This window comes from Podarcis erhardii, assembly GCF_964252035.2.
Source record: "Podarcis erhardii genome assembly, chromosome: 6".
NCBI lineage: Eukaryota > Metazoa > Chordata > Lepidosauria > Squamata > Lacertidae > Podarcis > Podarcis erhardii.
Window position 1 is genome coordinate 95,540,674 of NC_138510.1, and position 27,144 is coordinate 95,567,817.

At 45.1% G+C, this 27,144-nt stretch overlaps 1 protein-coding gene across 2 annotated transcripts in view; it reads left to right on the top strand.

Moving 5' to 3' along the window:
* Positions 1-2,143: 2,143 nt before the first annotated feature.
* SEC16B (SEC16 homolog B, endoplasmic reticulum export factor) overlaps positions 2,144-27,144 on the top strand; it is a 50,467-nt gene continuing 25,466 nt past the window's right edge. Inside the window, exons 1-15 of one of the 2 annotated variants that reach the window (XM_081865140.1) lie at positions 2,144-2,220; positions 3,938-4,201; positions 5,119-5,475; positions 6,910-7,001; positions 8,920-9,040; positions 9,527-9,677; positions 9,884-10,031; positions 11,999-12,156; positions 13,474-13,535; positions 14,502-14,637; positions 15,416-15,646; positions 17,844-17,941; positions 18,324-18,405; positions 20,842-20,959; positions 22,023-22,134. In XM_081865140.1, the coding sequence (XP_081721266.1) occupies positions 5,180-5,475; positions 6,910-7,001; positions 8,920-9,040; positions 9,527-9,677; positions 9,884-10,031; positions 11,999-12,156; positions 13,474-13,535; positions 14,502-14,637; positions 15,416-15,646; positions 17,844-17,941; positions 18,324-18,405; positions 20,842-20,959; positions 22,023-22,134 (1,805 nt within the window). In that variant the 5' untranslated portion in view covers positions 2,144-2,220; positions 3,938-4,201; positions 5,119-5,179. The remainder of the gene's footprint in view (positions 2,221-3,937; positions 4,202-5,118; positions 5,476-6,909; positions 7,002-8,919; positions 9,041-9,526; positions 9,678-9,883; positions 10,032-11,998; positions 12,157-13,473; positions 13,536-14,501; positions 14,638-15,415; positions 15,647-17,843; positions 17,942-18,323; positions 18,406-20,841; positions 20,960-22,022; positions 22,135-27,144) is intronic. The other variant, XM_081865141.1, reaches the window with a different exon arrangement.

Consider the following 27,144-nt stretch of genomic DNA (forward strand, 5'->3'; position numbering starts at 1 on the left):
CCTGGAGCAGCAGCAGCAGCAGCAGCAGCTGGAGTGTGGCCTGCAGTGCCACCTGGTGGCCCACCTCGGAACTTCCATGCCCATCCCAGATTTAAAGCTTTAGGCATGTGTTTTACACACACACACACACACACACACACACAAAAAAACAAAAACAAAAACAAAAACAACTAATAATTCACAAGCAGGAAATATCCCAAACAGCTCTTCCCCTGAAATATACTGGGAGTCGAGAGTGGATTTCATGCTCTATATTCAACTCATAGTAGCGAGGAATGAAAGTTCCCCCACTATATCTGCTTTATATACATTATTTACACAATGGGCTGCACGTGATTGGCTAATTCTGGGATTCTCCTGTAGCCAATCAGGTTGTGGATTCACTTCCACCTGGAGCTGGATTGGGTGGCTCCTGCGGACCAATCAGACTGCTGCATTGTTCTAGGACCAATCAGACTGCTGCATGTTGGATCCTATTCAACTCAGTAACATAACATCCCCACAAACCACCCCCAAATTTCCCAGCATAGGAATAGTGTGAGTGGAGGCTGGGAGCACCACATTGGAGACCCCAGGCGGAGTAGTAGGGGAATCTCATCCTTCCCGCTTTACCTTCCCGCTATAAAGCGGTCCCTATTTATCTACTTGCACCCGGGGGTGCTTTCGAACTGCTAGGTTGGCAGGCGCTGGGACCGAACGACGGGAGCGCACACCGCTGCGGGGATTCGAACCGCCGACCATGCGATCGGCAAGTCCTAGGCGCTGAGGTTTTACCCACAGCGCCACCCGCGTCCCAATAAAACAATTACCTGCAAGTAAAAAGCTAGCTCATCAGGGGGAAAGGGTCTCTCCAGCCTCCTCCTCGCTACGCTAGTTTTTAATTTGGCTGGGAGTGTTTTCATTTATCACATAAGTGTCCATTTACCAGCAGGCTGATGCAAGACATTCTTGTCTTCCACACCAGGATTACATGCTTAAAGGGCATGCAAATATTTCTGCTCTGAGACACTTCCCGCTGCAGCATTTTGTTGCACGGTCCCACATGCTAATAACAGCCTTATGCGTGCAGCCAAAATGGCACTTTCCATACAGAGGATGCTCTCAGCAAGCTTGGTGTTGCAGAACTACAAAAACGTTGCAAACGTGGGACTGGCAGAAATGACTGGCAGAATTCGAGACCAGGGGAAAGAGTCGGCGGAAGAGGACTGGAGGAAATTCAAAGATTATTTGCAGAAATATTGTAAAATTAATGAATGTTAGAAAGTTGTTGGACAGAAATTAAGTGGTTACCAGCTGTAATGTAAAAATGGAGTTACAAGTTAAAATAAGTTATAATAAGTTACAATAAGGATTTGCTGAATTAAGAATTTTAACTGGAATACAAAAGGGGGAGGTGAGAGGAGGTGAGAGGAAAATAAGTAACGGGAACTATATTTGTTTTGTTTTGTTTTAATTGTGTATCTTTGTACTTTTGTTATGTTTTGAGTATTTTTTGTTTTTTGTTGCTTTTCTTTTTGTACTAAATTGGAAACTCTAATAAATATCTTTTTAAAAAAACAAAAAACAAAAAAACGTTGCAAACGAACAGCCCAAGGAAGACTGATAACACACAGCGCCTGGAAAGGGAGGTGCGAAGAGGGGGAAGAGAGTGGCTCAGATCCTGAAAAGGCAGCACTCTGCACTGCAACGTTTTGTTGCAGGTTCCACTTGTTCTCATGTATTTGCAGACAAGAGTGCAAAACCCATTGCTCCTACAGCGCCCGGAGATCTTCGGATCAAGGGCGGCATGCAAATTTAATCAATAAATAACAATAACATGGCAAACAACCCTCTAACTTCTCTCTTTTTTAAAAAAATGTATCTGGTGCAGTTGTCTCAAGACATAGCTGACATATGCACAGCTGCTTTGATGCTTGGAGCGATTAGGGGCATTAAAACGCTTTGCAGGCGCCCAAGGAATTCATTCCTCTGTCCAGAAGCGAAGTGACCTTCTCTATATGGCGGTACCAATGCGGCCGCCTACCGTTTCCCTTATTTCTAGTGCGCACAACTAACGTTCCGGCGGCAAGCAAGGATCCCAGCTGGAAGGTTCCGACTAGCTGACGTGGCGGGGAATGCCTGTGGGCGTGGCTATGCTAATAAGCCAGGCAGAAGCACAGCTTGTTGTCATGATGGGGAAACAGAGCCCTAAGCAAAGACTTTGTTTTAGGGATAGGTGGTGTAAGTAAACCTTTTTTTTAAAAAGCATTAGCAATAAATAAAGGAAGTCATTTCAAAGAAGAAGGCAAGCAAGGGAGGGAGGGGAGGGATTTCAAAATTTGTAAAGACAGGGAAAAAAGCAAAATGCATGAAGTGCAACTTGTTAACGTCTTTAGGAAACCTGATCACTCTCTGGAGGTGGGAGGGTAGCCTTTGATTCTAATAATCCTTCTTTTGTACGTTAAAGTCACTTGCAGGCTGGTTTGTGTTTTGTTTCAGCTGCATCCCAAGGAATTAACCCTGGCAGGAATTGTGCAAAACTTTGCTCTAAAATGCTTAAATCAAGTGGGAATGTTGACTGGTAGATTTTTAAGCACAGAAAGGTCTAGCTGGGGGCAGGGTGTGTGTGTGTGTGTGTGTGTAAGCACCAGTTGTTTAAATAATTACATTAGTGAAGATGGAGGGGGGGGGGGAAGGATGGAAACTTTTTATGTGAACCGCCCTGAGACCTTTGGATATACAGTGGTACCTCGGGTTACATACGCTTCAGGTTACAGACTGCTAACCCAGAAATAGTGCTTCAGGTTAAGAACTTTGCTTCAGGATAAGAACAGAAATTGTGCTCCGGCAGCACGGCAGCAGTGGGTGGCCCCATTAGCTAAAGTGGTGCTTCAGGTTAAGAACAGTTTCAGGTTAAGTACAGACCTCCGGAACGAATTCAGTACTTAGCCTGAGGTAACACTGTAGAGTGGTATATAAATTCAATTAATAATACAAAAAACAAACAAACTGCAAAATACAATGTGGACTACTGTCGAAAATATGTCAAGGGATGACACGCCAAGTCTGGTAGGGCTTCCTTCCTCTGAATGGGCCACGCATGGTTCAGAGTGTGCAGTTAGTCATGCATAGAATGCTTTTTCACCAGTGGCTGCTGCACATTGCTTTGGAACAGTTTCTTTTCAGGGAAGGGAATCCTCTGTACACCTCCTTCTCGGAGCAGCTTACTTTTCAGTACCAAAAAAGAAGTAGTAGTTTTGGGCCTTTATGCCTGCAGGAGGATGTTTGAAGATGTGAGGCAAAAGACTGTGGTGGAAAGAAAGAAAGAAAGATAGATAGATAGACAGATAGATAGAAAGATAGATAGATAGATAGATGCTGGCTAAAATGTGGAAAACGCAAGAATTACCTACGGTGGAAGAATGGCAGATGAAATTGATGGAGTTTTCGGACCTAGCTGACCTAACCGGAAGAGTCTGCGCCCAGAAGGAGGAGGAGTATCAGGAAGAATGGACAAAATTTAATGATTATTTAGTTAAATATGTTAACTTAATTGGAAACAGCTTGCAGATACTTGATTGGCTTAGGATTTTATATAAGTTAAGTGATGAATTAATACGTTCAGTCTCAAAATGAAAAGATTTAAGGATGTTAATGTCCAAGGTAAATTTGTAAGAACTATGATTTGGAAAACCGTTAAAAGGATATGCATTGAAATTCAACCAAGGGGAAGCAAGGAAGTCACTTAACAATGTTAATAAGTGTAATTTTAATAAGGTTATAATTTATGTTTGTTTATTTGTTTATAGTTTTGTGAAAACCAATATTTTTTTTTTTGAAAAAAAGAAAACAAATGCTGAACATTAATGCCATCCCTATACTGGGTTTTCAAATTCTCCTGGTCCCTGGTATTTTTACAAATGGAAAACTCTTTTGCCTTTTTTGTTTGTTTGTTAAGGATCCCCTCTGCCGTTTACAAACAGCCACAGGTATCTTTGTCTCTGAGCAAGCAGGCCAGACGCCCTTTGCCCAGCATAATCAGTGCTATGGAACTGGCTGGGACTTTGGCCCAGGAAGAAGCAGGGAGCGTTGACCCAGCACAGGCTCAGAGTTAGTGAGCCATCAAGTGATGTGGCAGGCGGACTTTGACAGCTGCCTTTGGGGACGAGAAGGACTGAGGCCGGCATTTAGAGCTGTAGCTGATGGTCTCACTTTTAAACAGGTGTGGTGTGTCTGTGTGTTTGTGTGTGTAAACAAGCTCACGTGTTGGTGGGAATATTGTTGCTCACCCCAGAATTTATCCTGGAGCACCCCATTGAAACTCGGTTTGCTCTGCTAGGATGTGGGTGTGAAACAAAAGCAAAAACAAATTGAGTCAGTACCATTTGTGTAGGGTCAGATGTTAGGACTTGCCGAAGATGGGTTGACAAAGATGAGTAGTGCAAAATATAGGGGGCATGGGTTACTTTAAAAAATGGGTCAGCAGGGGAAGAAATACCTTTTGCTCTTACAGAACATGGCATTTAAGATTTCTTCGCAGGTGTGTTTTGAATACAGGGATGTATTAGTTGAGAGAGCAAATACAGTAAGTGTTCAATTCAGTTTTCACTTCAGTTATGAGTTTATTAGTTGGTCATATGCCAGCCACAGTTTTACAGGACTGCTGTAAGATGCTGAAATAGTGTATGTGAAGTTCTCTGAGAACTTAGAAAAAGTGCTTTGTAATTCTTGTTGTTAAATGTTGAGATCAGTCATGTTGAATGCTGTCCATTCAGTGTTCCTAGCTTGTCAGAACTCTGTGCCCAAAATGCCAACCTCTGAACAAACTCAGTGTTCAAAATAAAGCAAAGTAAATTGCAACGTGTTTACACAGACCCATCTTTTGCACCAAGTCATACAATTTTAGTGCATTTATTTAGACACTGGGTATTGAACCAGTGACCTGCCCTGCCACTGAGCTTGTCAAAGGGCTTCCTTGCTTTTTACATGGGAGCACTTTGCAGGCTACTGCCCATGTGCTCCAATGCGTGTCCACAGAGGACCATGAGGCATGGAAACCTTGGGATTTTGTGTATCTCATTTTAAAGACGGGCTGTTTTTGTTGTGTCACCTCTCTTACAATTATGCTTATCTTTGCAGGAAGCCGAAGCAGGTTTGGTAAGGAAATCTGAACGAAAGCAGGACCTACAGAGAGTCCAAGATGGACCCATGGGTCCCACCGCAGCAGCCCCAGCCACAAGGGAGACATGTTCCCCACATGGAAGGCTACGAGAGGGGCCCATGGAGGGCAGTTTCCCATGGCATTCCACCGCCTCAATCCAGGCACAGCAGTGAGTGGCTGTACCACCATGAACCCTGGGCTAGGCCTCAGCCTTGGCCAGATGCTCGAGTAGAATACCACCATGCTGCCCATCACCCAAGACTCCAGGACTATAGGAGGCCAAACTCCAGAGCAGAGTATTATGAAATTGGCTATCCCAACCGGTCATATTCAAGGTAAGACCTCTAAAGCCCTAAACGGCCTCGGCCCAGTATACCCAAAGGAGCGTCTCCACCCCCATTGTTCTGCCCGGACACAGGTCCAGCGCTGAGGGCCTTCTGGCGGTTCCCTCCCTGCGAGAAGAGCAGTTACAGGGAACCAGGCAGAGGGCCTCCTCGGTAGTGGCACCCGCCCTGTGGAATGCCCTCCCACCAGATGTGGGACTACCTGACTTTTAGAAGACATCTGAAGGCAGCCCTGTTCAGGGAAGTTTTTAATTTGTGATATTTTAATGTATTTTTAATCTTTGTTGGAAGCCACCCAGAGTGGCTGGGGAAAACCAGCCAGATGGGTGGGGTACAAATAAATTATTATTATTATTATTATTTATTAAGACTTGAGAAAGATAACACTCAGAAGGATTGGGGGACTTTGAAGAGAGATCAGGATAGCCTCAAACATTCATTTATTACTTCAATTCCAATGTTTTTTGTTTCTATATTAATGCAGCTGTGTGGAACTCCAGATCAGAGCATTTAATCAAAATAGTTCCAAAGGAGGAGGAGAGGGATAACTAATTTATTATTATTATTATTATTATTATTATTATTATTATTATTATTATTATTTATTACAACATGGGGCCCTACAGAAGTTGCTGAACTGCAGCCCCCATCATCCCTAATCACAGGCCATGCTGGGGGGGGGGGATGATAGAAGTTGGAGTTCAACAAGATCTAGAGAGCACCATGTTGGCTAACCCTGATTTAAACTATCGTTCCAGAAAACAAACAGGTCCTGAAATCACAGTTTGCTCCCAACTAGTTCTCACTAAACATAGTCTAAAACAAACCACAGTTCCCTTAATTTGGATGCTATGGGGAACCGTGGTTAGTTCAGAACTGAAATTGAAAGCTTGTGAAAGAAGAGGAGTATACAAACATTATGCTTGCTGCAGCTTGTTTACATAGCAGAAACCATGATTTCCTGCTTTTTTTCTGATTTGGGCCTATGTATCTCCTACATCACATCTACTGTTGTAGTCACACTGCTTCTTTATCCTGTAACTTGCTCTTGCTCTCATTCCTGATCTCATTTGCCTTGTCTCCTCTCACAATTCACCCTGGTGAATTATAGACAGGCTAGCTATTCATTGTATCCGTGAGGTAAAGTACGGTAAGTAGAACATCAAGGGATTTATTTGTGGTCTGTATTCATATTTTTCAATGATCAAATACAGAGCTGGAAATGGGAGAGAAGGTCATTTCAATTACCAAGTGGTCATTATAGCCCATTTATTATCTTCCATAGCAGTTTTTGGAACTGTTTCTGACAGCATTTCCCTCCTGATTTTTTTTATCCTCACAAATAACGAGGAATTTAGACAGTTACCCAAAGCAGCTTCCTCCATCTCCCTTTCTGCTCTCTCTCTCCTTTGGGCCACGCTTCAGGCAAGGTTATGAAGACCACCACCGGACCTTTGTGGAAGATTATGCGCATGGCGACTACCAGAGGTACCCCCAAACCTGGCAGAGTGAGAGAGGTACTGCATTCTCCACAGAAACAAAACTGGTTTAAAAATACTGGATGGAACTGGGTTGAAGAGGAATTCTGGAATTCATTCTACTGGTTTGTGCATGTGTACATATTCAAAGCCTTCCTTACGCCATGCTTGTTCTCTACCTCTGTCTATCCTTCATGGCTCTGTGTTGTAAAAGGCCATCAGCTGTGTACACACCACACACTGAAACCACATTGAATCCCCATTATTTTCCCCAACCCAGAAAATAAATTGTGTGAACCATGGTTTACAAACTACTCTTCCTAGGATTCTTTGGGGGAACTCATGTATTTTAGACGTGCTTTAAATGTACACAGCCCAACAATTCTCTGTGGTTAGATTTACCATTGTCTCATTTGCTATGTTCAATGACCCTCCTTTTTTGATAAATTCTGGATTTTTTTTTTTAAAAAGAAGAAAATAAGTCCATCTCAGCAAGAATGTGATTTTTTTTGTCTCACAGGCTCAAAATTCTCAGTACTTTTTCAGCACTAGTTCTGAGCCTAAATGCCACCCCATTTCGTGGGACCCATTTCCAGGCCCTGAAAGTCCCAGATTTATTTATTTACTAATACATTTATACCTTGAGTTATGCAGGAATTTTAAGAAACCAAAAAATCAGTGCAGTTTTGAAATTGGTGGATAGAATCTAGAAGTTTTGAAAGGTTCAGCCCGTTATCTTGATTTAAAATGATGTCCAACACTCTCCAAACATAAGCAAATATTCACTCCTTAATCTGAGGAACCATCATGCACAATTTGGATACAATATAGTAAGACAAGGGTTGCCAACCTTTTTGGATGAGTGGGCACATTTCAAATTTTGAGAGAGTGCTGGGGGTGCCAGTCACAAAATGGCTGCCATGTAGTGGGCATGGCATAACACAAAATGGCTGCCACCGGGAGCATGGCATTACATAGAGTTAGAGAGACAGCTGCTCCTGGCAACCTTATACTTACCATGGGAAATCAGCTATGTTCTGCTGGTCCTGATTATGGAGATCTCTCTCTCAGAAAAAATAAATGTGGTAGCAACACCACTCTCATTTCACAGAAATTGCTTAGAAAGTACCGGCACATTTTGCTGCATAACTTTCTTTCTAGGAGAGCTAGAGACTGGCCACATGCAAGTGGGAGGCAGAACCAGAGGATAAAGTGGGTGGGGCACGAGTGTGAATTTTACCTTTACACAGTAGGTTAGTTTCCACCCACACCCACCCTTCTCCATTCAGACAGGCAAGCAAAAAGCATGATCAGAGTCCAAGGACATATTTCAGTTTGGCAAAAAACACTCAAGGCGGGCGTATATCAGGGGTGGTGAGGGGAGAGAGGGCATGGCTTAGGTGTGAACTTGGGCCAGATGGAGAGGGGAAGGCCGTTTTGCCCCTGCCAGGTTTCAATCTTACATAGACCTTTCTTAATCTGAAGGTAGATTTTGAGTGAGCCTTTGACTGAGCCTAACAAATTATAAATGTTCCTCCGAGCATTTGTGAGTTGATAATCCTGGCGCCTGGGGTGTAGCTGCCTGTTCTACTGTGGATTCTGGCACTTTTTCATATGGTTTTATTGGAATTGTTTTGTATTATAGTGAACAGACCTTGTATCGTTGATGAGGGGCAATATAGAAATTTTAAGAATGAACAAACATTTGTAAGTTCCGGTGTGTAAGTATGTGCACACATGTTGCCTATGTTTGTGCATTCACATGTGTAAAAAACCCCTCTAGTGTACATGACTTTTAATGGCCTCCCGAAATCAGATGTACTTTGTTTCTAAGCATAGCCCCTTTGACAACAAAAGGCAATCGTATCTGGTGTCTCCAAGGTAGCTTTATCAGTTTTTAAATGTTGCAGATGCCTGGAAGTAGAGCTGCTCCTTTTTATTTTCTCTGAGTATGTAGATGCAAGACAGAGAGATACCTGGGGTGAAGGTACAAATTACTGGGACCAGAACTATTACAGAGATCAACATCGGGTAGAAAGCACCGGCTTTGCAGAGCATCACAATGGGACTCCAGTTTGGTAAGGAAATCCCATGAGCTGACCCACCCAACTGGGAAATGACTAAGATCTCCTTAATCCAGTGTCTGTGAAGGACACTCGGTGACTCTCTGCTCTTGCAGTGTGCCTCAGGGAAGCACGTTTCCCCACAGGAGGCTCCTGAGACCTTTGCCAGGTGAGTATAGTTCCAGAATGCCCAGGCTTCTCTGTAGGTCCTGGAGAACTAGATATGTTACCCTGTTGTTTGCAGCAAACCTGAAATCCAACCACTGCAAACATTTCAATAAAGCAAAGTTAGGAGGTCATCTTTAATAGATCCATTTTTGTTTTTCACTCAGAGTAAGACCCTGGATCCCAAACAGCCTCAAAATATGCGCAAATGTGCCCTTAATGCATAACCATGCTCTCCTGTGGGGAGATGCATGAGCTCTCTGTGAGAGTGCAGCCAACAGATTTGTAAACAAAATCTCTCTCCCCCCCCCCTTTTTGCTACCCTTCTTCAATAAGGTCTAAGAGGCATGAGTCCTACGAAGACAATTATGTTTCAAAGAAAGATGGCTCCTATGATATAAATTACAGTTATCCTTTGCAACAAGGACAGATTCAGGATGAATTCCAGTGGAAGTTCCAGGAGAACACCAGTGTTCCTGCGCATGAGGTGTGAGCTTTGGGGCTTGTCCAGGGTATCCTTTCTTCTTCCCTCATCCCAGCTGGTGCTACCCGGATAGGCCTGAGAGCCTTAGAAAGCAAATGCCAGCTTTAAAGTTCTTTGTAAAGGGTGTTGCAGTTCATTTTTCCTTTGCTTTCGTCAAGACCACCGTTCCTTCTATTCCGCCTCTTCCCCACTCCTTTTCTCCATTGTAGGTTCCATTGCCTGAGGAACCAAGCATGCTCCAAAAGTATAAGGAATCGGGCCTCAGCTCGAGTAGCTATGAGCTTAGCCAGTACATGTACGACCCCTCCAGCCACTACGAAGCAGCTACCTCCAAGGACTGGAGCCCCATTCAGGCAGGTAAGGTATTCCAACACCAGGAACATCTGGTGTACAGGTGACCAAGGCATTTGCCAACACCCTGAGGCTAGCATCAGGGCCACCTCTGTGCATTATTTCTTTGCGTGGATTTTTTTTCATCCCTCCAATCTGACCCCCTATATAGGTTTTTAATCTGGTGTTGTTATTGTGCATGTTCGGCCCTTTTCAACATTTGCACTGTAAGACACCTTGTGAGTGTTGGGATGTGTCCAAGGGAACGGGGGCAATTGGCAGACCCCCAGCTGGCTCCAGCCCACCGGCCGGCAGCCGATCAAACTCCAGTCCTCGCTTCTTCATCAAAAGGTGCGACTCAGAAGCCTTTCAGAAGCTGAGCATGCAAGCCAGCAGAGATAACAAACTCTTCGCGACGGAAGGGCGGACAGAGGCATATGTAAAGCATATTTACAAGCAGTTTATTCAGCATAGATCAAGACAAAGAAAACATATCTGCTCTCCTTCATGTCTAAGAGCAAGAAGCATAATGCAAAAGCTATACACAAACGGAAGTTCCCAGCAAGCTGTGCTGGAATGTAAACAGACATGTGACATACAACAGCTCCACACATCTGTTTTGGTGAAATGGAACATCAGTATCCTAACATCCTCCCCCTTTCTGTGTCACCTGTATTACCTATGGTTTAACCCAATTGCAAACGCTGTACATAAACCTTAAGTTGTTCTCTGTTAACAACCTTAGACAACAGATCCACAGGAATTTTGTTTCCTGGCATGTAGGACACTTGAATGAGTCCTTTCTGAATACGTTAAATAAATGATGCTATTTGTGTGTGTCTAAACATGGGAGTGTTCCCATCACCTAAAAGTGGGGTGAGGTTTGAGTTTAAAAGCGGAAAGATGGTGCAGGAGCAGATTTGCACAGAACCCTCCATTTGCCTGTGAATTACCTCCAAGTTCTTTTCTAACTGGTGTCAGAGCTCAGCTGAAGACAAAAACTATGATGGAGAAAAGCTGTGGGAAGGTTTGGCAGAAGTAGTGATCTGTACTTCTCATCCATGTACCCTTTTTGCTTGTGAAATCACATCCTCTGGTGAGACCAAGTCAGTTCTTTGTTTAGACACATCCAACGACAGGCATCCTTCTAGCCTGGGGCTCAGAGTCTGGCAGGAGGCATGTCAAACAAACTTCAGCCAGTTACAGATAGGTAGCCGTGTTGGTCTGCCATAGTCAAAACAAAACAAATTCCTTCCAGTAGCACCTTAAAGACCAACTAAGTCAGTTCTTGGTATGAGCTTTCATGTGCATGCACACTTCTTCAGAAGTGTGCATGCACATGAAAGCTCATACCAAGAACTGACTTAGTTGGTCTTTAAGGTGCTACTGGAAGGAATTTGTTTTGTTTAAACTTCAGCCAGTTACTGGATGGCCCCTGTCTTTGTGTGGTGGGGGTCCTGGCTGTGCATCTTCCCCCTTTCCCGTGGATCTAAAACAAGGAAGGTATAACCTATAGCCATCCATATGTGGTTGAAGCACAACTCACAACATCACTGATCATCGGACGCACCGGCTTGGCATGGATGGAAGTTGTAGGAGTCCAACAAGAGTGCCATATTCCACAGCCCTGATCTACAATAATGTGTGATGCAGGGGCCACACTTGCCTGTAAACACAAAAGCTCCCACCTTCCCAAATCAAAGACTGCAGGTGCCCAACATGTGTCTGAACTTGGCCAAACTCTTTTTGTCTTACCCCATCAGCTTCCTCTATGTCTTTCCTGCTTTCTATTGTTGAGTTGAGTTGAGTTCTGTTCCCTTCACTGTCACTCCCTATGACAAGGCAGTTATTCTCCCTGCCTGCTTTCAGATTTACAGTTCACTGAGCAGCTTATTTGATGTGCCTTTTAGCTGGCTTGCTTTCTTGTCAGTCTGGGATCAGCCTCTGGCCTAAGCCAATGACAAGTCACTAACGGTCCCGGTCTTGTCATTTAGCAGAAGACCTGCCAGTTCCTCTTCACCCTGTGGCACCTCTGAAGTTTCGAGTCCCTCATGTACCTGTGTGCTTTGGAGCTGGGGGGCAGCTGGTCCGAGGATGTCCTAATTACCCACCAGATGGGCAACCTGCTCTTGTCGAAATGCACAGCTTGGAGGTAAACATTAACTTGCCCCTTGGAAGTGAGATGGATTGTTGCAAATCTGCCCTCTGTTGCTTTGACAGTTCTTTCTCCTGAGTCTTGACTTCACTCTTTCATTCCTGTCTCACCTCTCTCGTTGTTTTATTTTGCTGTCAGTCAGCTGTGAGCCTTGTTTTAACAACTCCTTTATCTGTGTACTTGGGAATGTCTTCTTTGTGCTGGCACCTCCCAACATCAGCCTGTCCCCTGGTGTTTGCTTAAAGCGTCTTCTAGACACCCTCTGATTTCCAGCTGTTTGGCAGAAACACCCAACATCCATTTCAAGGTTCATCACAATCAGTAGAAACATTCTTTTTAAAAAGAACGAAGCAGAGATTCTGCAGACAGCTGGAAAAAATTATATTGCAGACCCTATTCTGTGATTCCTTAGCCATGGGGATTCCTATGAAATAGCTACTCTAGTTATTAAGGGGTCACAAATATCATTGTTCAAATCTCTCCACCATAAATTTACTAGGTTGTCTCAGATAAGCCATTACTTTTCAGCTTCGGCTGATTTATTGTGCAGGCATCATAATATTGTTAGGGCTTGTCTACAGGGACATTTTCTATGTGTTTGTAACTGTTTTTATTTGCATAGCCCACATTCCTTGATGACACCAGTCCCATGCTTTGCCCCTGTATATTTGGGTTTACCTGATATGGGGATAAGTTGGTAAATTGGGAAAAACTGGGCTCCAAACAACTCCCCTCGGGATTGCGGATTATTTGTTTTGGTGTTTTGGGGCAGGTGGATCAGTTGTCACTTTCTGGTACTCCTCTTTTCAGGCCTACTACTTCTTTTTTTCATTTCTTATAATAATAATAATTTATTTTTTATACCCCGCCCATCTGGCTGGGTTTCCCCAGCCACTCTGGGCGGCTTCCAACAAAGTATTAAAATACAGGCTGTGCTTGTAATTATTTCATGTGTGCTTCTGAATGGAAGAATATATATTTTCCCTTTTGATCCCTCAGATTAGCACGAACCCAGAAAACTGCACAAGCCAATGGCAGCTTACACACACACACACACACACACACACACACACACACACACACTTCTGATCCCCCAGGTATGCATAAAACCAGAAAGCTGCACAAACAAATTTGCAGTTGCCTGATTGTGTGCCCCAGGAAGAGAGACAAGGGCAGGGAGATGTTCAAAGAGCTTACGCAACCCTAGATGACTAAAACAAGCACAGCATAGCATACTTTCTACAACCACTTTAGCTACAGTGAGTGCAAGCAATCATCCAAATCCCACTCACTGACTCTTTCCTTGTTTTCCAGGTGATCCTACATGATACAGCTGAGCAGGAAGAATTGAGAGTCTTCCCAGGACCTCTAATCAGGTACATGACCTCTGAAAGGGTACAACTTAAGTTTTCATTCTCCACTGTAGCCCTGAAGCAGCCCTACTCTGAAGCAAGCTGAGACGTCCCAGGCAACAGGCTCTGGATGTTATTGATGGGCAGCAAAGTGGGAGTCAGGGGATCTGACTCATGGGGCACTGTGTACCAGGGTGTTCAGCTGTGCAAGCCCCACTGAAATGAATAGGAGCACACAACTCCTCCTTTGCGGCTCTTCTTTGTTTTCTTGTGACAGAAAAACTGCCCAGTGAATTGTGTTCTTTGTCAATCAGAGGAAGGGTGCTGGTTGGATTTTCTGTTTCAGGCACTAGAGTAGCCTGAAGAAAGTATTTCATTTCTGCCATTTGGGCTGCAGGAGGCTATTTTAACATGTTGTACAGGTCACAGTGCTCTAATTATATGGGATTAGAATAAAATGTTGAGGGTGAGGGAAGGTTCTCCCCCTCCCCCAAGCAGTTATCATGGTGAATGCTCTCTTAAACTGTCGTTATTATTTGATTCTCCTCACACCCGCACCTGGGCAAAAGCCAGAGGGTTTGCTTATGCATTCAAATTATTGCATTGATTGCTGAGTTGTCAAGAACGGTGCTCTTGTCACTGTTTTCTGGACGGATTCAGTCATGTAGCTACACATTCAGGTTGCACAGTTACAGTTGATTGGGAGGTCTTGCGCAGTAAGCCAACTTACCTGCAGAATTGGACTTTTTGCAGTAAGGAAAGTGACGGGGGGAAAGGCCCCGGAGAGTTGTGGGATGACACTTGCTTCAACAAGAGTGTGTGAGTGCGTTCAGTTTGGAGGGGTCACATCAAAGCCTTTGGAAATGTTATATAGCAGGGAGGGGGAATCTTGCCCCCCGGCAGCCCACCAAACCTCCAAATCTACCCAGTCCTTGAGATCTGGGCCACCTATGGATCTGAAAGTCCTTGCTCCCCTTTCTGCTCTTCTAGGGAGGATCTGCACAAGGTGGACGTGATGACGTTTTGTCAGCGCAGAGCAGCTGTGGCCTGTGACCTGGACTCCAGCCGAAGCAGAGATTCTGCCTTGCTTTGGAAACTCCTCCTTCTCCTTTGCCGGCAGAACGGGGTGTGTATCTCCTACGGGTCAAATCTTTGCAGAGATAATTTAGAGAGCCTGGCTAGCATACCCCCTTGTGGTGCAAGTTTTCACCGACTTCCTCTGCTTATACTTCACCTTTATCCCTCGCCAATCACTTTTGCAACTGATATCTGATGTCTTCCTTGGTTTGGAGTCTGTATGTGCAGTGTGGACCCAGACCTCTGGGAAGTGAGTGCAGGTTTCCATTGATTTTGGGAAGATTTCTCAATGTCTGGTGTCCTTACGTTACCCTTATTTCCCCAAAAACCCTAGAAGAAAGGGCATGGTATTTGTTCTTCCTTCTCAAGTGTTCATCTTTGAGGTCTGGGTATAATAGCAGGCAGACCTTTTGGCCTTTTCTGGTAAAACCTGAAATAAATTTGAATCATGTGCAGCATGAACTTGAAACTGTCGATCCTATGTTTTATATTCAAAATGTCAGAAGTGTTAAAATGTCACCTTTATTTCCATTTTTTAAGGAGAGGGTTTGACATAATTGGCACCATGCAATATGCATGTCTATTTAACAATCTATCCTGCCTTTCACCGGTCAAGACCCATAAAACGTTATGCAAATAAATAAATTAAAGATGCAAGCTGTTAAGAAAAGAACGCATAGCAATTTGAGAATTTGTGTCGTGTCCGTACGCAAGTTTCAGGAGTTTGAGCTGTTTGTTGTCCAACTAGGTAAATTTGTAAAATTTGCAATGTTTGCAATTACGTCTGAATCCTGTAGCCGCTGTGCTTTTTCCTCGTCCCTTTGCAGTCCATGGTGGGCTCAGATACAGCTGAGCTGCTGATGCAGGACAGCCGGCGCCGGGAAAGGTACAAAAGGCAAGAGCCAGCGGCCAACTTGATCAACCTGACGGATGAGGAGTGGCTGGTGCAAGGCTGTGGGACTCCAGATCTTCTCACGGGGGAGATTGTCCCAAGTGCCGCCACACCAGAGCAAAGAGTGGAGAAGTTCACCAAACTCCTCTTTTACGGCAGGAAAAAAGTAAGCTGAAAGCTTATGTCTTCTGTGGCAAGTTTTGTGGGTTTATTTTATTTATTTTTTAAATAATATTTATTAAAGTTTCAACAATTACAGAAAGAAAAAATAAACATACTACATTAAACAAAAACGAAACAACACACCACAATATAAAAAAGAGGAATAGAAAAAAACAAAAAAACAACAACAGAGAAATAAAACCCATTAAAAACAAAAACGCAAAAAAGAAAATGCATCAGATCTCCTCATTACTAATCTTTCATTAGCTTATTTCCTTGACCTCCTCACACCTCCCTTTTTTGTATTCTAGGTCTATTATCTATTTCAGCAAATCCTTTCCCTCTTTTAAAATTTTTGTCCTGTAAAATGTCTTAATATAATGTAGCTTTACTTTTCCTCCTTTCACCAATTAACAGTCAGTTATTCCCAAATCCTTTATATCCTTCCTGTTAAAATCATATAATATTGTTCCAACATCCTTCTAACAGATATTAATTTTACAGTGTTTTTGTAAATAGTCTTTAAATTTCCTCCAATCTTCCTCCACCGACTCTTCTCCCTGGTCTCGGATTCTGCCAGTCATTTCCGCCAGTTCCATATAGTCCATCACCTTCATCTGCCATTCTTCCCGGGTGGGTAAATCTTGTGTCTTCCAATACTTTGCAATAAGTATTCTTGCTGCTGTTGTAGCATATATAAAGAAAGTTCTGTCCTTCTTTGGCACCAATTGGCTGACCATGCCCAGGAGAAAGGCCTCTGGTTTCTTCGAAGTTTTGTGGGTTTAATGCACAGAAAATGGCCTGGAATCGCACACATACACATATCCCAGCTGCATCAAATGATTTCTCCTGTGTCGGAGCCATCACAATTTAATCACTGCAGCACAGAAGCCACTTCTCCTACGGCAACATTAACACCAGCAAAAATCAGTGCATGCCCGTTACTTTGAATGGTGGCCTCCCTTACAGCGTTGCTTGTAAGTAGCATCGAAAAGCAAAGCACTATGTAAAAACTGTTAACTTTGGTTGTGCTTTGTGTACAGAATGCCCCAGGTTCTCTTCTTGGCACCTTGTACAAAGGATTTGAGGCAGCAGAGCTTGGAAAGGCCATTGCTTGTGACCTTGGCTAGCCGCTGGCAGTCAAGGCAGACAATCCAATGGTCCGATGCCCAACGGCAACTTCATGATTTGTTAGTTTGTTTTGTAAATAACTCTTTTGTTAAATTTTAAGAAGCACTTATGTTTTCACATCTGTAAAAGAGCACCTGTTTAAAATTGTGCAATACAGAAATAATAAAGCAAAAAGTTATTAAATACAGAAAAAACCCCAAAGGACACTGGTGAAAGCACATTGTACAGTTCTTATAAAGAGAAGATTAAAGCACTGTATGTTGAATAGACATATTGGTGTACATAGGAAATAGAAAGAAAGAGGGGAGGGGCAGATACAGGATTGTCAAATATATTTTATTGAATCATCCATAGTCTTTTGGGTGCTGGATGTGGATTTAAGTTGTGTGAATCACTTTTAACATATGTTATAAAATTGTACCACAGCACAAATAATTTCTGTTTTGCTTTGCCCTCTTGCCACTCTTAATTGGTGTATAAGATTTTCCAGTAAGGCTGTCTCCCACACTTTGTTGAAGCATGATAAAAGGTTAGGCCCAACTAAGTCTTTCCAGTGTCTGGTGATAACAGGCCTGGCTGCTTTTAGCAGATGTGACACTAGCTCTCTACAATGAGAAGGTACATCTCCATTTTCAAATAAATTTATAAGTGCCATCTGGAGAGAAAGGGTAAATGTATACCTGTCCCTTGAAAAATTTAAATCCAGAATGGTTGTATTTTGGCACAGGGCCACCACAAATGCATGTGGGTACCTGTTCATTGGCATTCACGTTAGCATCTTGGCAATGTACCGTATGCCAGCTTCATAATTTCATATGAAGGAGTGGACATAGAGCATCCCAGTCTTTTCCTAGTGCTTCTCTTGGACTTTCTGTCCATCATTGATGCCCCTGCCTCAGGTCGACCAATGTCTTGTCTGTGGAACTCAATGGTGGCCTCTGACCACTAAGCCAGCCCTTCTCTGCACAGTCCCTTCTACTGGCTTCTGTTTCTTAGCAATGCTGGAGTGTGGCAGAATACAGGGGAGTTTGACAGAATGTCAAGAGCTGGCTGTTTATTGGTTCTTGCAGGAAGCTCTGGATTGGGCCATGAGGAACCATCTGTGGGGCCACGCTCTTTTTCTATCAAGCAAGATGGACCCAAGGACCTATAGCTGGGTCGTGAGTGGGTATGTAGCACCCACTACCACAAAATCTCTCAGTGCACTTTTCTCAGGATTTTCAGCAGGGCCGGCCCTAACATTAGGCAGAATGAGGCAGCAAATGCTGGTGTGTGCAGAAAACTGTTGGGTCACATTGGAGGACAGAGCTTTGTGTGCAATGAGGCCTGCGCTCTGCATCTTGTAAGCTAGCTGTTGTCCTCGGGTGTGGTGGAAAAGCAATGCAAAAGTTCAACTGTCAGTCAACTTCTGTGTGTGTGTGCGCGCATGTGCATGTATGAATGAGGGCACCACCTTGTCCGTCAATTTAGACAACAGAATGTCTTAGACCAGCCAAGCATTTCATCGCTTGCCAAGTCTATTAAAAATGCTTTCTTCCATCTCGTTGCAGGTTCACTAGCACTCTGGCCTTCAATGACCCCCTACAAACGCTTTTCCAGCTCATGTCTGGAAGGATACCTCAGGCATCCCTGGTACTGATGTCAGCCGCCTTTTCTGCCTAAGTTTCTTGTCTGCATCTAGGATCAACCATCTGAACCTGTCCGGGCTGGTGGTCCAGGATACACAACCCCAGGGCAGTTTAGACTAAGGAGCCAAGCCCCAGGCAGCAGCTTGATAGGACCAGGTGGAAACCTCTTTGGCCCCTTGTCACCTGATCTTTGCTGAACTGGTAGCTAACTACCTACAGTAGTAGCACTCTAGCAAAGCAGAGACCAGGACAGCAGTTCTGGGTGGCTTCCAAGGCGCTGTGTGTTGCTTGTTCCTGTTTGCTAGGGTCGCTGCTTTGAGATCCCCCCCGGCACTCTGCAGAGCCCAGTGTCAGCTCTGGGTGAAGACCCACTACATCCCTAAAGGAGGTTTATTCCAGAGAAATTATTGGCCAGGTTGTTTGTTTTCCCCCCCTCCCGTGTGCTCCTCTGCTTTGCCCCTCCTGCTGCCTCTCAAAAGCAAAGGCTGCCACCTGAAGGTGCTTTAATTCCATAGTTAGGCGCTGTTATTGTTTCCCGCATGCCATTCAGTTAAGTGTCCACAAGACTCTGCTGGCGCAAAAGGCTGCTCTTATAGTGTATGAACACCAACCTCCTACCATTCACCCTTAGGATACCTGCATTTTAGCTGTTTGGATAGATGGAATCTAGCTAATTTCTTAGATTCCATTCATTCCTCCAAACAAACTGTTAAAATGCAGGTGTCCTAAGGGTGAATGGTGGTGAGTCGGAATGTGACATTCTGTTATGCCGTGAAGAGAAGAGGAAGCGCGTGTAAGAGCTAAATGGGCAAATTTAATTCACATCATGTGCCAAAACCTGGCAATCATACAAGGGGGATTGTTTGCTTATTGTTTATAGTTTGCGTCCTGGCCAAAGCTCTTTGAGCATTTAAGAATATCATTTATGCAAAACCATCAGCTGCAAAATGCTGTTCTGTAGATCAGCCAATCAACAGCATTGAGGCGGAGCTACGGCCACCATTTCCCAGCTTCTTCCAGCCCAGGTTAGGAATCAGGTTGGCATTTTCCAGGGACGCGGGTGGCGCTGTGGGTTAAACCGCAGAGCCTAGGACTTGCTGATCAGAAGGTCGGTGGTTTGAATCCCCATGACGGGGTGAACTCCCGTTGCTTGGTCCCTGCTCCTGCCAACCTAGCAGTTTGAAAGCACACCAGTGCAAGTAGATAAATAGGTACTGCACCCGCGGGAAGGTCAACGGCGTTTCCGTGCGCTGCTCTGGTTTGCCAGAAGCGGCTTAGTCATGCTCGCCACATGACCCGGAAGCTGTACGCCGGCTCCCTCAGCCAATAAAGCGAGATGAGCGCCGCAACCCCAGAGTCGGTCACGACTGGACCTAATGGTCAGGGGTCCCTTTACCTTTACCTTACCTACATTCTGATGCTGCACTTGCAGCCCCCTTCTGTGCCTGAGGAGGGGTTCCACGCCTGCATGCACACAGTCTCATGGCCCAGCCCCAGAAGTTGCCAGTCCAAGCTCCAACATTCGTGGGAGGGCGCCCTGATCCAGATACGTCCGGTGCAGCATTCTGCCTGTAGACACCGCCATCTTTCTTTCCGCTGGAACCAGTGGAAAGGAAAGCACAGCACAATGTTGGCCGGGTTTTGTCGCCTCTCCCATGACAGGGCATGGTTCCACAAAAGCCCTGGTGGTTGAGATAGGGACAAACCGGGCAGGTAGGCCCAAGAGCCTTATCCTAAGAGCCAGGGTGCCCTGTCCCAAGGTGAAACCCTGATTCAACTTTCTGTAGCTGCCGCTTGATTGCTAGGCACGGAGAGCGGCACAGCGTAATGTGAGGGATGACATTTTGCCATCCCTTCCTGGTTCTCTTGCTTAGGCATAGGCCTATGTGGAATAGGCAGTGGGGGCAAGTGGTTGGCATTTGCTGCGTTGCTCCTGAGCTCCCAGGGGGTGGCGCTGTCATGCACCGGGTCCACTGCTCGATTTGCCTTTGCTCCAGAGTCTAAGGGGAAGATGTTCTTGACAGCAAGTTTCCTGGCAGCGTTCTGAAGCTTCAGCCCTAGGCAGGTTCTCCCACCTGTCTCATGGCAGGTCCTGTCCTGCAAAGCAAAGTTCCACAGGGGCACAAGATGCTGACGGCATTGCACAAAGTCCTTCATCTAGCATGGAGGCAGTAGCGTTGGCATATATGTTTATAGCTACAATATTCTCCCAAGGACAAAAGCCTTGGATTTGCTCCAGGACTCAAGCATTTCCTTCCTTTTCCATTCTCTGCTGAACTTGTGAACCGAAGCGAGGCAAATCTCCTGAAAGGCAATCTCATGTGGAAACATCTCTTCTGTTTCTTAAACGTTGAGCAAAGTTTAATGCATTTTAATGTTTCATGTATTTTGCGTCCTGATTCTTCGCTCCCTTTTCCCTCCCTCCCCTCTTCGAATGCAGTGCTGCGCCGATGAGAAATGGGGCGACTGGAGGCCACATCTGGCTGCTATCCTGTCCAACCGAGTGGGAGAGGCAGAACTGAACTCCAGAGCCATTGTCACCATGGGAGAGACGCTGGGTGAGGAGTGCCCACAATTCCAGCTCCTGTTCTTAAGCCACGAGAGCAGCATGGCTGCTTCCCACACCACTCCAGCTTCATAGGAACGGAGGAATCGTGAGGAAGGGGTGGAGCCCACTAGGGAAGAACCACAGGGACAGGGCCCAGGCCTAACTTTGGATACTAGCACCGTTCTTCCCATGGGATCCCACCTACCCCATGTTCTCCCTCCATTTCTCCCTCTATTGTTCATTAATATAAAATTTGGTACCTTTGGAGGGCTGGTGTGGCAATTAGCGTTGTTGGAGAAACTAATGCAGCAAAACAGGCTACGCGGGCTCAATGATGAAAACCGACAACACCCGCTAGGAGGGTTATACCAGGAGACCACTGGTCTCTCAGCTACATTATTGGGAGACACTAACTCGGGACCGCTAAGGTCACCTTGGGCAATATTTAGCGATAGCCACATTGGGTCCTGCTTCCCACTGTGGATTTTGATGCTGACGTTCACTATGGAGTTTGCGAACTGGGTGTTGTGCTTGTGTTTTATCAGTGTTAGAGATGTAAGGGAGGGAAAACCCTTTTCAAAAACAAAACCCCGTATTTCCTGTATTACAGCAGGGGTAGGCTGCAGCACTTACGATATAATGCATATCGTAATGTCTTCTTAGGGGACGTGGCTGGCGCTGTGGATTAAACCACAGAGCCTAGGTCTTGCCGATCAGAAGGTCGGCAGTTCGAATCCCCACGACGGGGTGAGCTCCCGTTGCTCGGTCCCTGCTCCTGCCAAACTAGCAGTTTGAAAGCACATCAAGTGCAAGTAGATAAATAGGTACTGCTCCAGCGGGAAGGTAAACGGCGTATCCGTGCGCTGCTCTGGTTCGCCAGAAGCGGCTTAGTCATGCTGGCCACATGACCCGGAAGCTGTACGCCGGCTCCCTCGGCCAGTAAAGCAAGATGAGCGCCGCTACCCCAGAGTTGTGCGCAACTGGACCTAATGGTCAGGGGTCCCTTTACCTTTAACTTTTAATCTCTTCTTATCCTTCCATGATGCAATATGCTCCTCTTTTTACCTGTCCAGCTGGAAAAGGATTAACAGAAGCTGCTCACCTCTGTTACCTGGTGGCAGATGTCCCCTTTGGCCACTATGGAGTCAAAACAGACCGCATGGTGTTGCTGGGCAGTAGCCAGAGGTGAGTGAGAACGGAAAGGTCCAACTTAATTAGCAGCGCTTGGCATTTCTGTAGCTCACTTCAAGCATTCAAAATGGCACATTAGCTCAGCATTACAATGCTGCCCTGAAGCCAGCCAAGTTTCCTTCTCTGTTGCAGGCCAGGGGTTCAAAAACGGGAGAGCAGGTGTGTCCTTAAGCCCTTCCAGCGAGGGCATGGCTGTGAGATGAGACTGGCTTAGGGCAAGGGTTGCGGACTGGCAAGGCAGAAGGACTTTGATTGGCCTGCTCTTGCGCCTTTGCCTTGTGCCCCTTGATGTGCAATGTCATGTTGGGTACTGTATATGGCAAACTGCTGCTTGAGGAGGCATTATCCGCTATGCTCTTTTGCCAGGCTAACTGATTTTTACTGCATGGTGGCAACTGATATGATAATACAGTGGTACCTCTGGTTGCGAATGGGATCTGTTCCAGAGGCCTGCTCGCAACATGAAAAGCCTGCACCTGAAGCGCCGTATCTGCGCAGGTTCGTGGTGCGATTTGGCGCTTGTGCGCATGTACAAAGCATGATTTAGTGCCTTTGCGTGAGCGGTGAAACCCAGAAGTAATGCTTTCCGGTACTTCTGGGTCGCCGTGGGACGCAACCTGAAAAAACGTATCATGAAGCAAACGTAACATGAGGTATGACTGTAGAAGGGATGTAGGAACTGGCTCTAGCAATCCTTTTTTTATAAAAAGAAAAGAAAAAAGAAAAGAAATCTTTCTGATAGGGTTGCGCGGGAGTGCTAGGGTTATGCATGTATAATTACAACACTATGCCTGTGCAAAGCTACACCTATTCATTATTTTCCAAGTTCCTGCCCCAAGGCCTAATGTGACATTTCCATCGATAGCCAGATATATGGGCTTGACACATATTGTGGAAATACCAGCTGTGGGCGTGGAGTGTAATGCCACAACCTGGCCACACGAGTTCACTGTAGCTCTAAACTAATCTTACGTTACAGGATGAACTAAAGCTCACTTTGCCCGCTGTGCAGTATTTAGGAGTCTTAGACGGGAAACTAGATTTACAGCATTTAGCTTCTTCCGAAGCTGAGAGATGGCACTTCAGTAGCCAACCAGCAAATCTTGAGATGCCTGTGGTCTCCTTGCCATAAACATTCCACAGCCAGACCAAAGTTACTCTCGCTGGAGTCAGAGTAGAACCAAAGCAAAATTTTGTTGTTGTTGTTTAGTCGTTTAGTCGTGTCCGCCTCTTTGTGACCCCCTGGACCAGAGCACGCCAGGCACTCCTGTCTTCCACTGCCTCCCGCAGTTTGGTCAAACTCATGCTGGTAGCTTCGAGAACACTGTCCAACCATCTCGTCCTTTGTCGTCCCCTTCTCCTTGTGCCCTCCATCTTTCCCAACACCAGGGTCTTTTCCAGGGAGTCTTCTCTTCTCATGAGGTGGCCAAAGTACTGGAGCCTCAGCTTCAGGATCTGTCCTTCCAGTGAGCACTCAGGGCTGATTTCCTTCAGAATGGAGAGGTTGATCTTCTTGCAGTCCATGGGACTCTCAAGAGTCTCCTCCAGCACCATAATTCAAAAGCATCAATTCTTCGGCGATCAGCCTTCTTTATGGTCCAGCTCTCACTTCCATACATCACTACTGGGAAAACCATGGCTTTTACTATACGGACCTTTGTTGGCAAGGTGATGTCTCTGCTTTTTAAGATGCTGTCTAGGTTTGTCATTGCTTTTCTCCCAAGAAGCAGGCGTCTTTTAATTTCGTGGCTGCTGTTACCATCTGCAGTGATCATGGAGCCCAAGAAAGTAAAATCTCTTACTGCCTTCATTTCTTCCCCTTCTATTTGCCAGGAGGTGATGGGCCCAGTGGCCATGATCTTTGTTTTTTTGATGTTGAGCTTCAGACCATATTTTGCGCTCTCCTCTTTCACCCTCAATAAAAGGTTCTTTAATTCCTCCTCATTTTCTGCCATCAAAGTTGTGTCATCTGCATATCTGAGGTTGTTGATATTTCTTCCGGCAATCTTAATTCCGGCTAGGGATTCATCCAGCCCAGCCTTTCGCATGATGAATTCTGCATATAATTTAAGTAAGCAGGGAGACAATATACAGCCTTGTCGTACTCCTTTCCCAATTTTGAACCAATCAGTTGTTCCATATCCAGTTCTAACTGTAGCTCCTTGTCCCACGTAGAGATTTCTCAGGAGACAGATGAGGTGATCAGGCACTCCCATTTCTTTAAAAACTTGCCATAGTTTGCTGTGGTCGACACAGTCAAAGGCTTTTGCATAGTCAATGAAGCAGAAGTAGATGTCTTTCTGGAACTCTCTAGCTTTCTCCATAATCCAGCGCATGTTTGCAATTTGGTCTCTGGTTCCTCTGCCTCTTCTAACTCCAGCTTGCACTTCTGGGAGTTCTCGGTCCACATACTGCTTGAGCCTTCCTTGTAGAATTTTAAGCATAACCTTGCTAGCGTGTGAAATGAGTGCAATTGTGCGGTAGTTGGAGCATTCTTTGGCACTGCCCTTCTTTGGGATTGGGATGTAGACTGATCTTCTCCAATCCTCTGGCCACTGCTGAGTTTTCCAAACTTGCTGGCATATTGAGTGTAGCACCTTAACAGCATCATCGTTTAAAATTTTAAATAGTTCAGCTGGAATATCATCACTTCCACTGGCCTTGTTATTTGCAGTGCTTTCTAAGGGCCATTTGACTTCACTCTCCAGGATGTCTGGCTCAAGGTCAGCAACCACACTACCTGGGGTGTACGAGCCATCCCTATCTTTCTGGTATAATTCCTACAATATGCTTAAATTCAGTACCACCCCCTCCCTGAATCTGAACTCAACATTTGGCAATTTAACCTTCATTGCTATTGTGTGCCCTGTTTCTGATATTGTGAAACTGGTGTATGCACGATAGCACTGACATTATTGCACGTCACCTGTCAAATCTTGTATTTGTTGAGTGAGACACATAAGTCACAGTCCAGTACTGGCTTCTGCCACATGCCAGTTGCCACTCTGCAATCCTATGATTCTCTGTACATGTGCTTCCACGACCAGTGAGACAGCCAGAGGTTTGGGTTTTCTGCATATCAGCTTCTTGTAAGGTGAGACATGCTGGCTACAAACGATTTAGTCATTCACCTTAAGAGGCTCCGCTAAGGTTAAAAATCCAATTTAAAGAGCCAACAGTTCCACTTATGCTAATGGTGCTCTGGCTAGATAAAAAGGAAAGGATTTTAACGATTCATTTCACCTTTAAACCATTCGCTCCTTATTAGAATTACAGGTCTAAACAAGCCTTGCGTCTTCAAGCAACACATGTAACTGACAACTGTGGTGCTGTTGAATGTAGCTCCTTTGGAATCAGGGCTTTTGGTGGTGATGGGGGACACAACAGTTCTCTAAAAGGAAATCTAATTGGACTTTCTGCCACCTCAAAGCTGAGCCTCAACTTCTGTTGCCAGAGGGGATCCAGCAGCCGCCCAGCTGTTGTGGCACTCCCCACATCCCATGCTGTGTTTTGTACTGGGATTAACTGGTTCAGCTACCTATGGCAACCCTTGGCTTGTAGGTTAGCTGCTTAGCATGGGAAATACATAACTTGGATGGAAAGGTTTCTAGTTGTAGTTTAACTAACTAGTCTGGAGCAGAACAAGGCAGCCGCACTTGCTTGGGGTATAAATAATAAATTATTATTTTTGCATTCTCTCAGAGAGTAGCTCCAAGCTGACCTCTCAGCTCAAGGTCTGAGAGAGAAGTATGAGGAGAGAAATAATCTTGGTGTATATTTCAAACCCACACAAACAAACATCAGTTAGTGCCACCACATTTGAAGTAGAAATATATATATATATATGAAATAAAAAAATTGTCCAGTTAGCACCTTAGAGACCAACTAAGTTTGTTCTTGGTATGAGTTTTCGTGTGCATGCACACTTCTTCAGATACACTGAAAGTGTGCAAGAACAAACTTAGTTGGTCTCTACCTTGATGGCAGAAAGTGAGGAGGAATTAAAGAACCTTTTAATGAGGGTGAAAGAGGAGAGCACAAAATATGGTCTGAAGCTCAGCATCAAAAAAACGAAGATCATGCCACTGGTCCCATCACCTCCTGGCAAATAGAAGAGGAAGAAATGGAGGCAGTGAGAGATTTTACTTTCTTGGGCTCCATGATCACTGCAGATGGTAACAGCAGCCACGAAATTAAAAGACGCCTGCTTCTTGGGAGAAAAGCAATGACAAACCTAGACAGCATCTTAAAAAGCAGAGACATCAACTTGCCAACAAAGGTCCGTATAGTTAAAGTTATGGTTTTCCCAGTAGTGATGTATGGAAGTGAGAGCTGGACCATAAAGAAGGCTGATCGCCAAAGAATTGATGCTTTTGAACTGTGGTGCTGGAGGAGACTCTTGAGAGTCCCATGGACTGCAAGAAGATCAAACCTCTCCATACTGAAGGAAATCAACCCTGAGTGCTCACTGGAAGGACAGATCCTGAAGCTGAGGCTCCAATACTTTGGCCACCTCATGAGAAGAGAAGACTCCCTGGAAAAGACCCTGATGTTGGGAAAGATGAAGGGCACAAGGAGAAGGGGACGACAGAGGACGAGATGGTTGGACAGTGTTCTCGAAGCTACCAGCATGAGTTTGACCAAACTGCGGGAGGCAGTGGAAGACAGGAGTGCTTGGCGTGTTCTGGTCCAGGGGGTCACAAAGAGTCAGACACGACTAAACGACTAAACAACAACAACAAAGTGTCACTGGACAATTTATTTATTTATTTTTATATATTTCTTCTGCATCAGACCAGAGCCTGGCGTTCTCTGGTCCATGGGGTCACGATGAGTTGGACACGACTAAACAACAACAACAACTGCGTCCGACCAACACGGCTACCTACCTGAATCTAGAACATTTGAATTGGAACCGTGGAGACTGTTGAACAAATGTCTCATAGTTCTGGGAAAGCTGTAAAAAGTTTGTTGAATGGGGCCTCTATGACTGCTGTGCAGTCA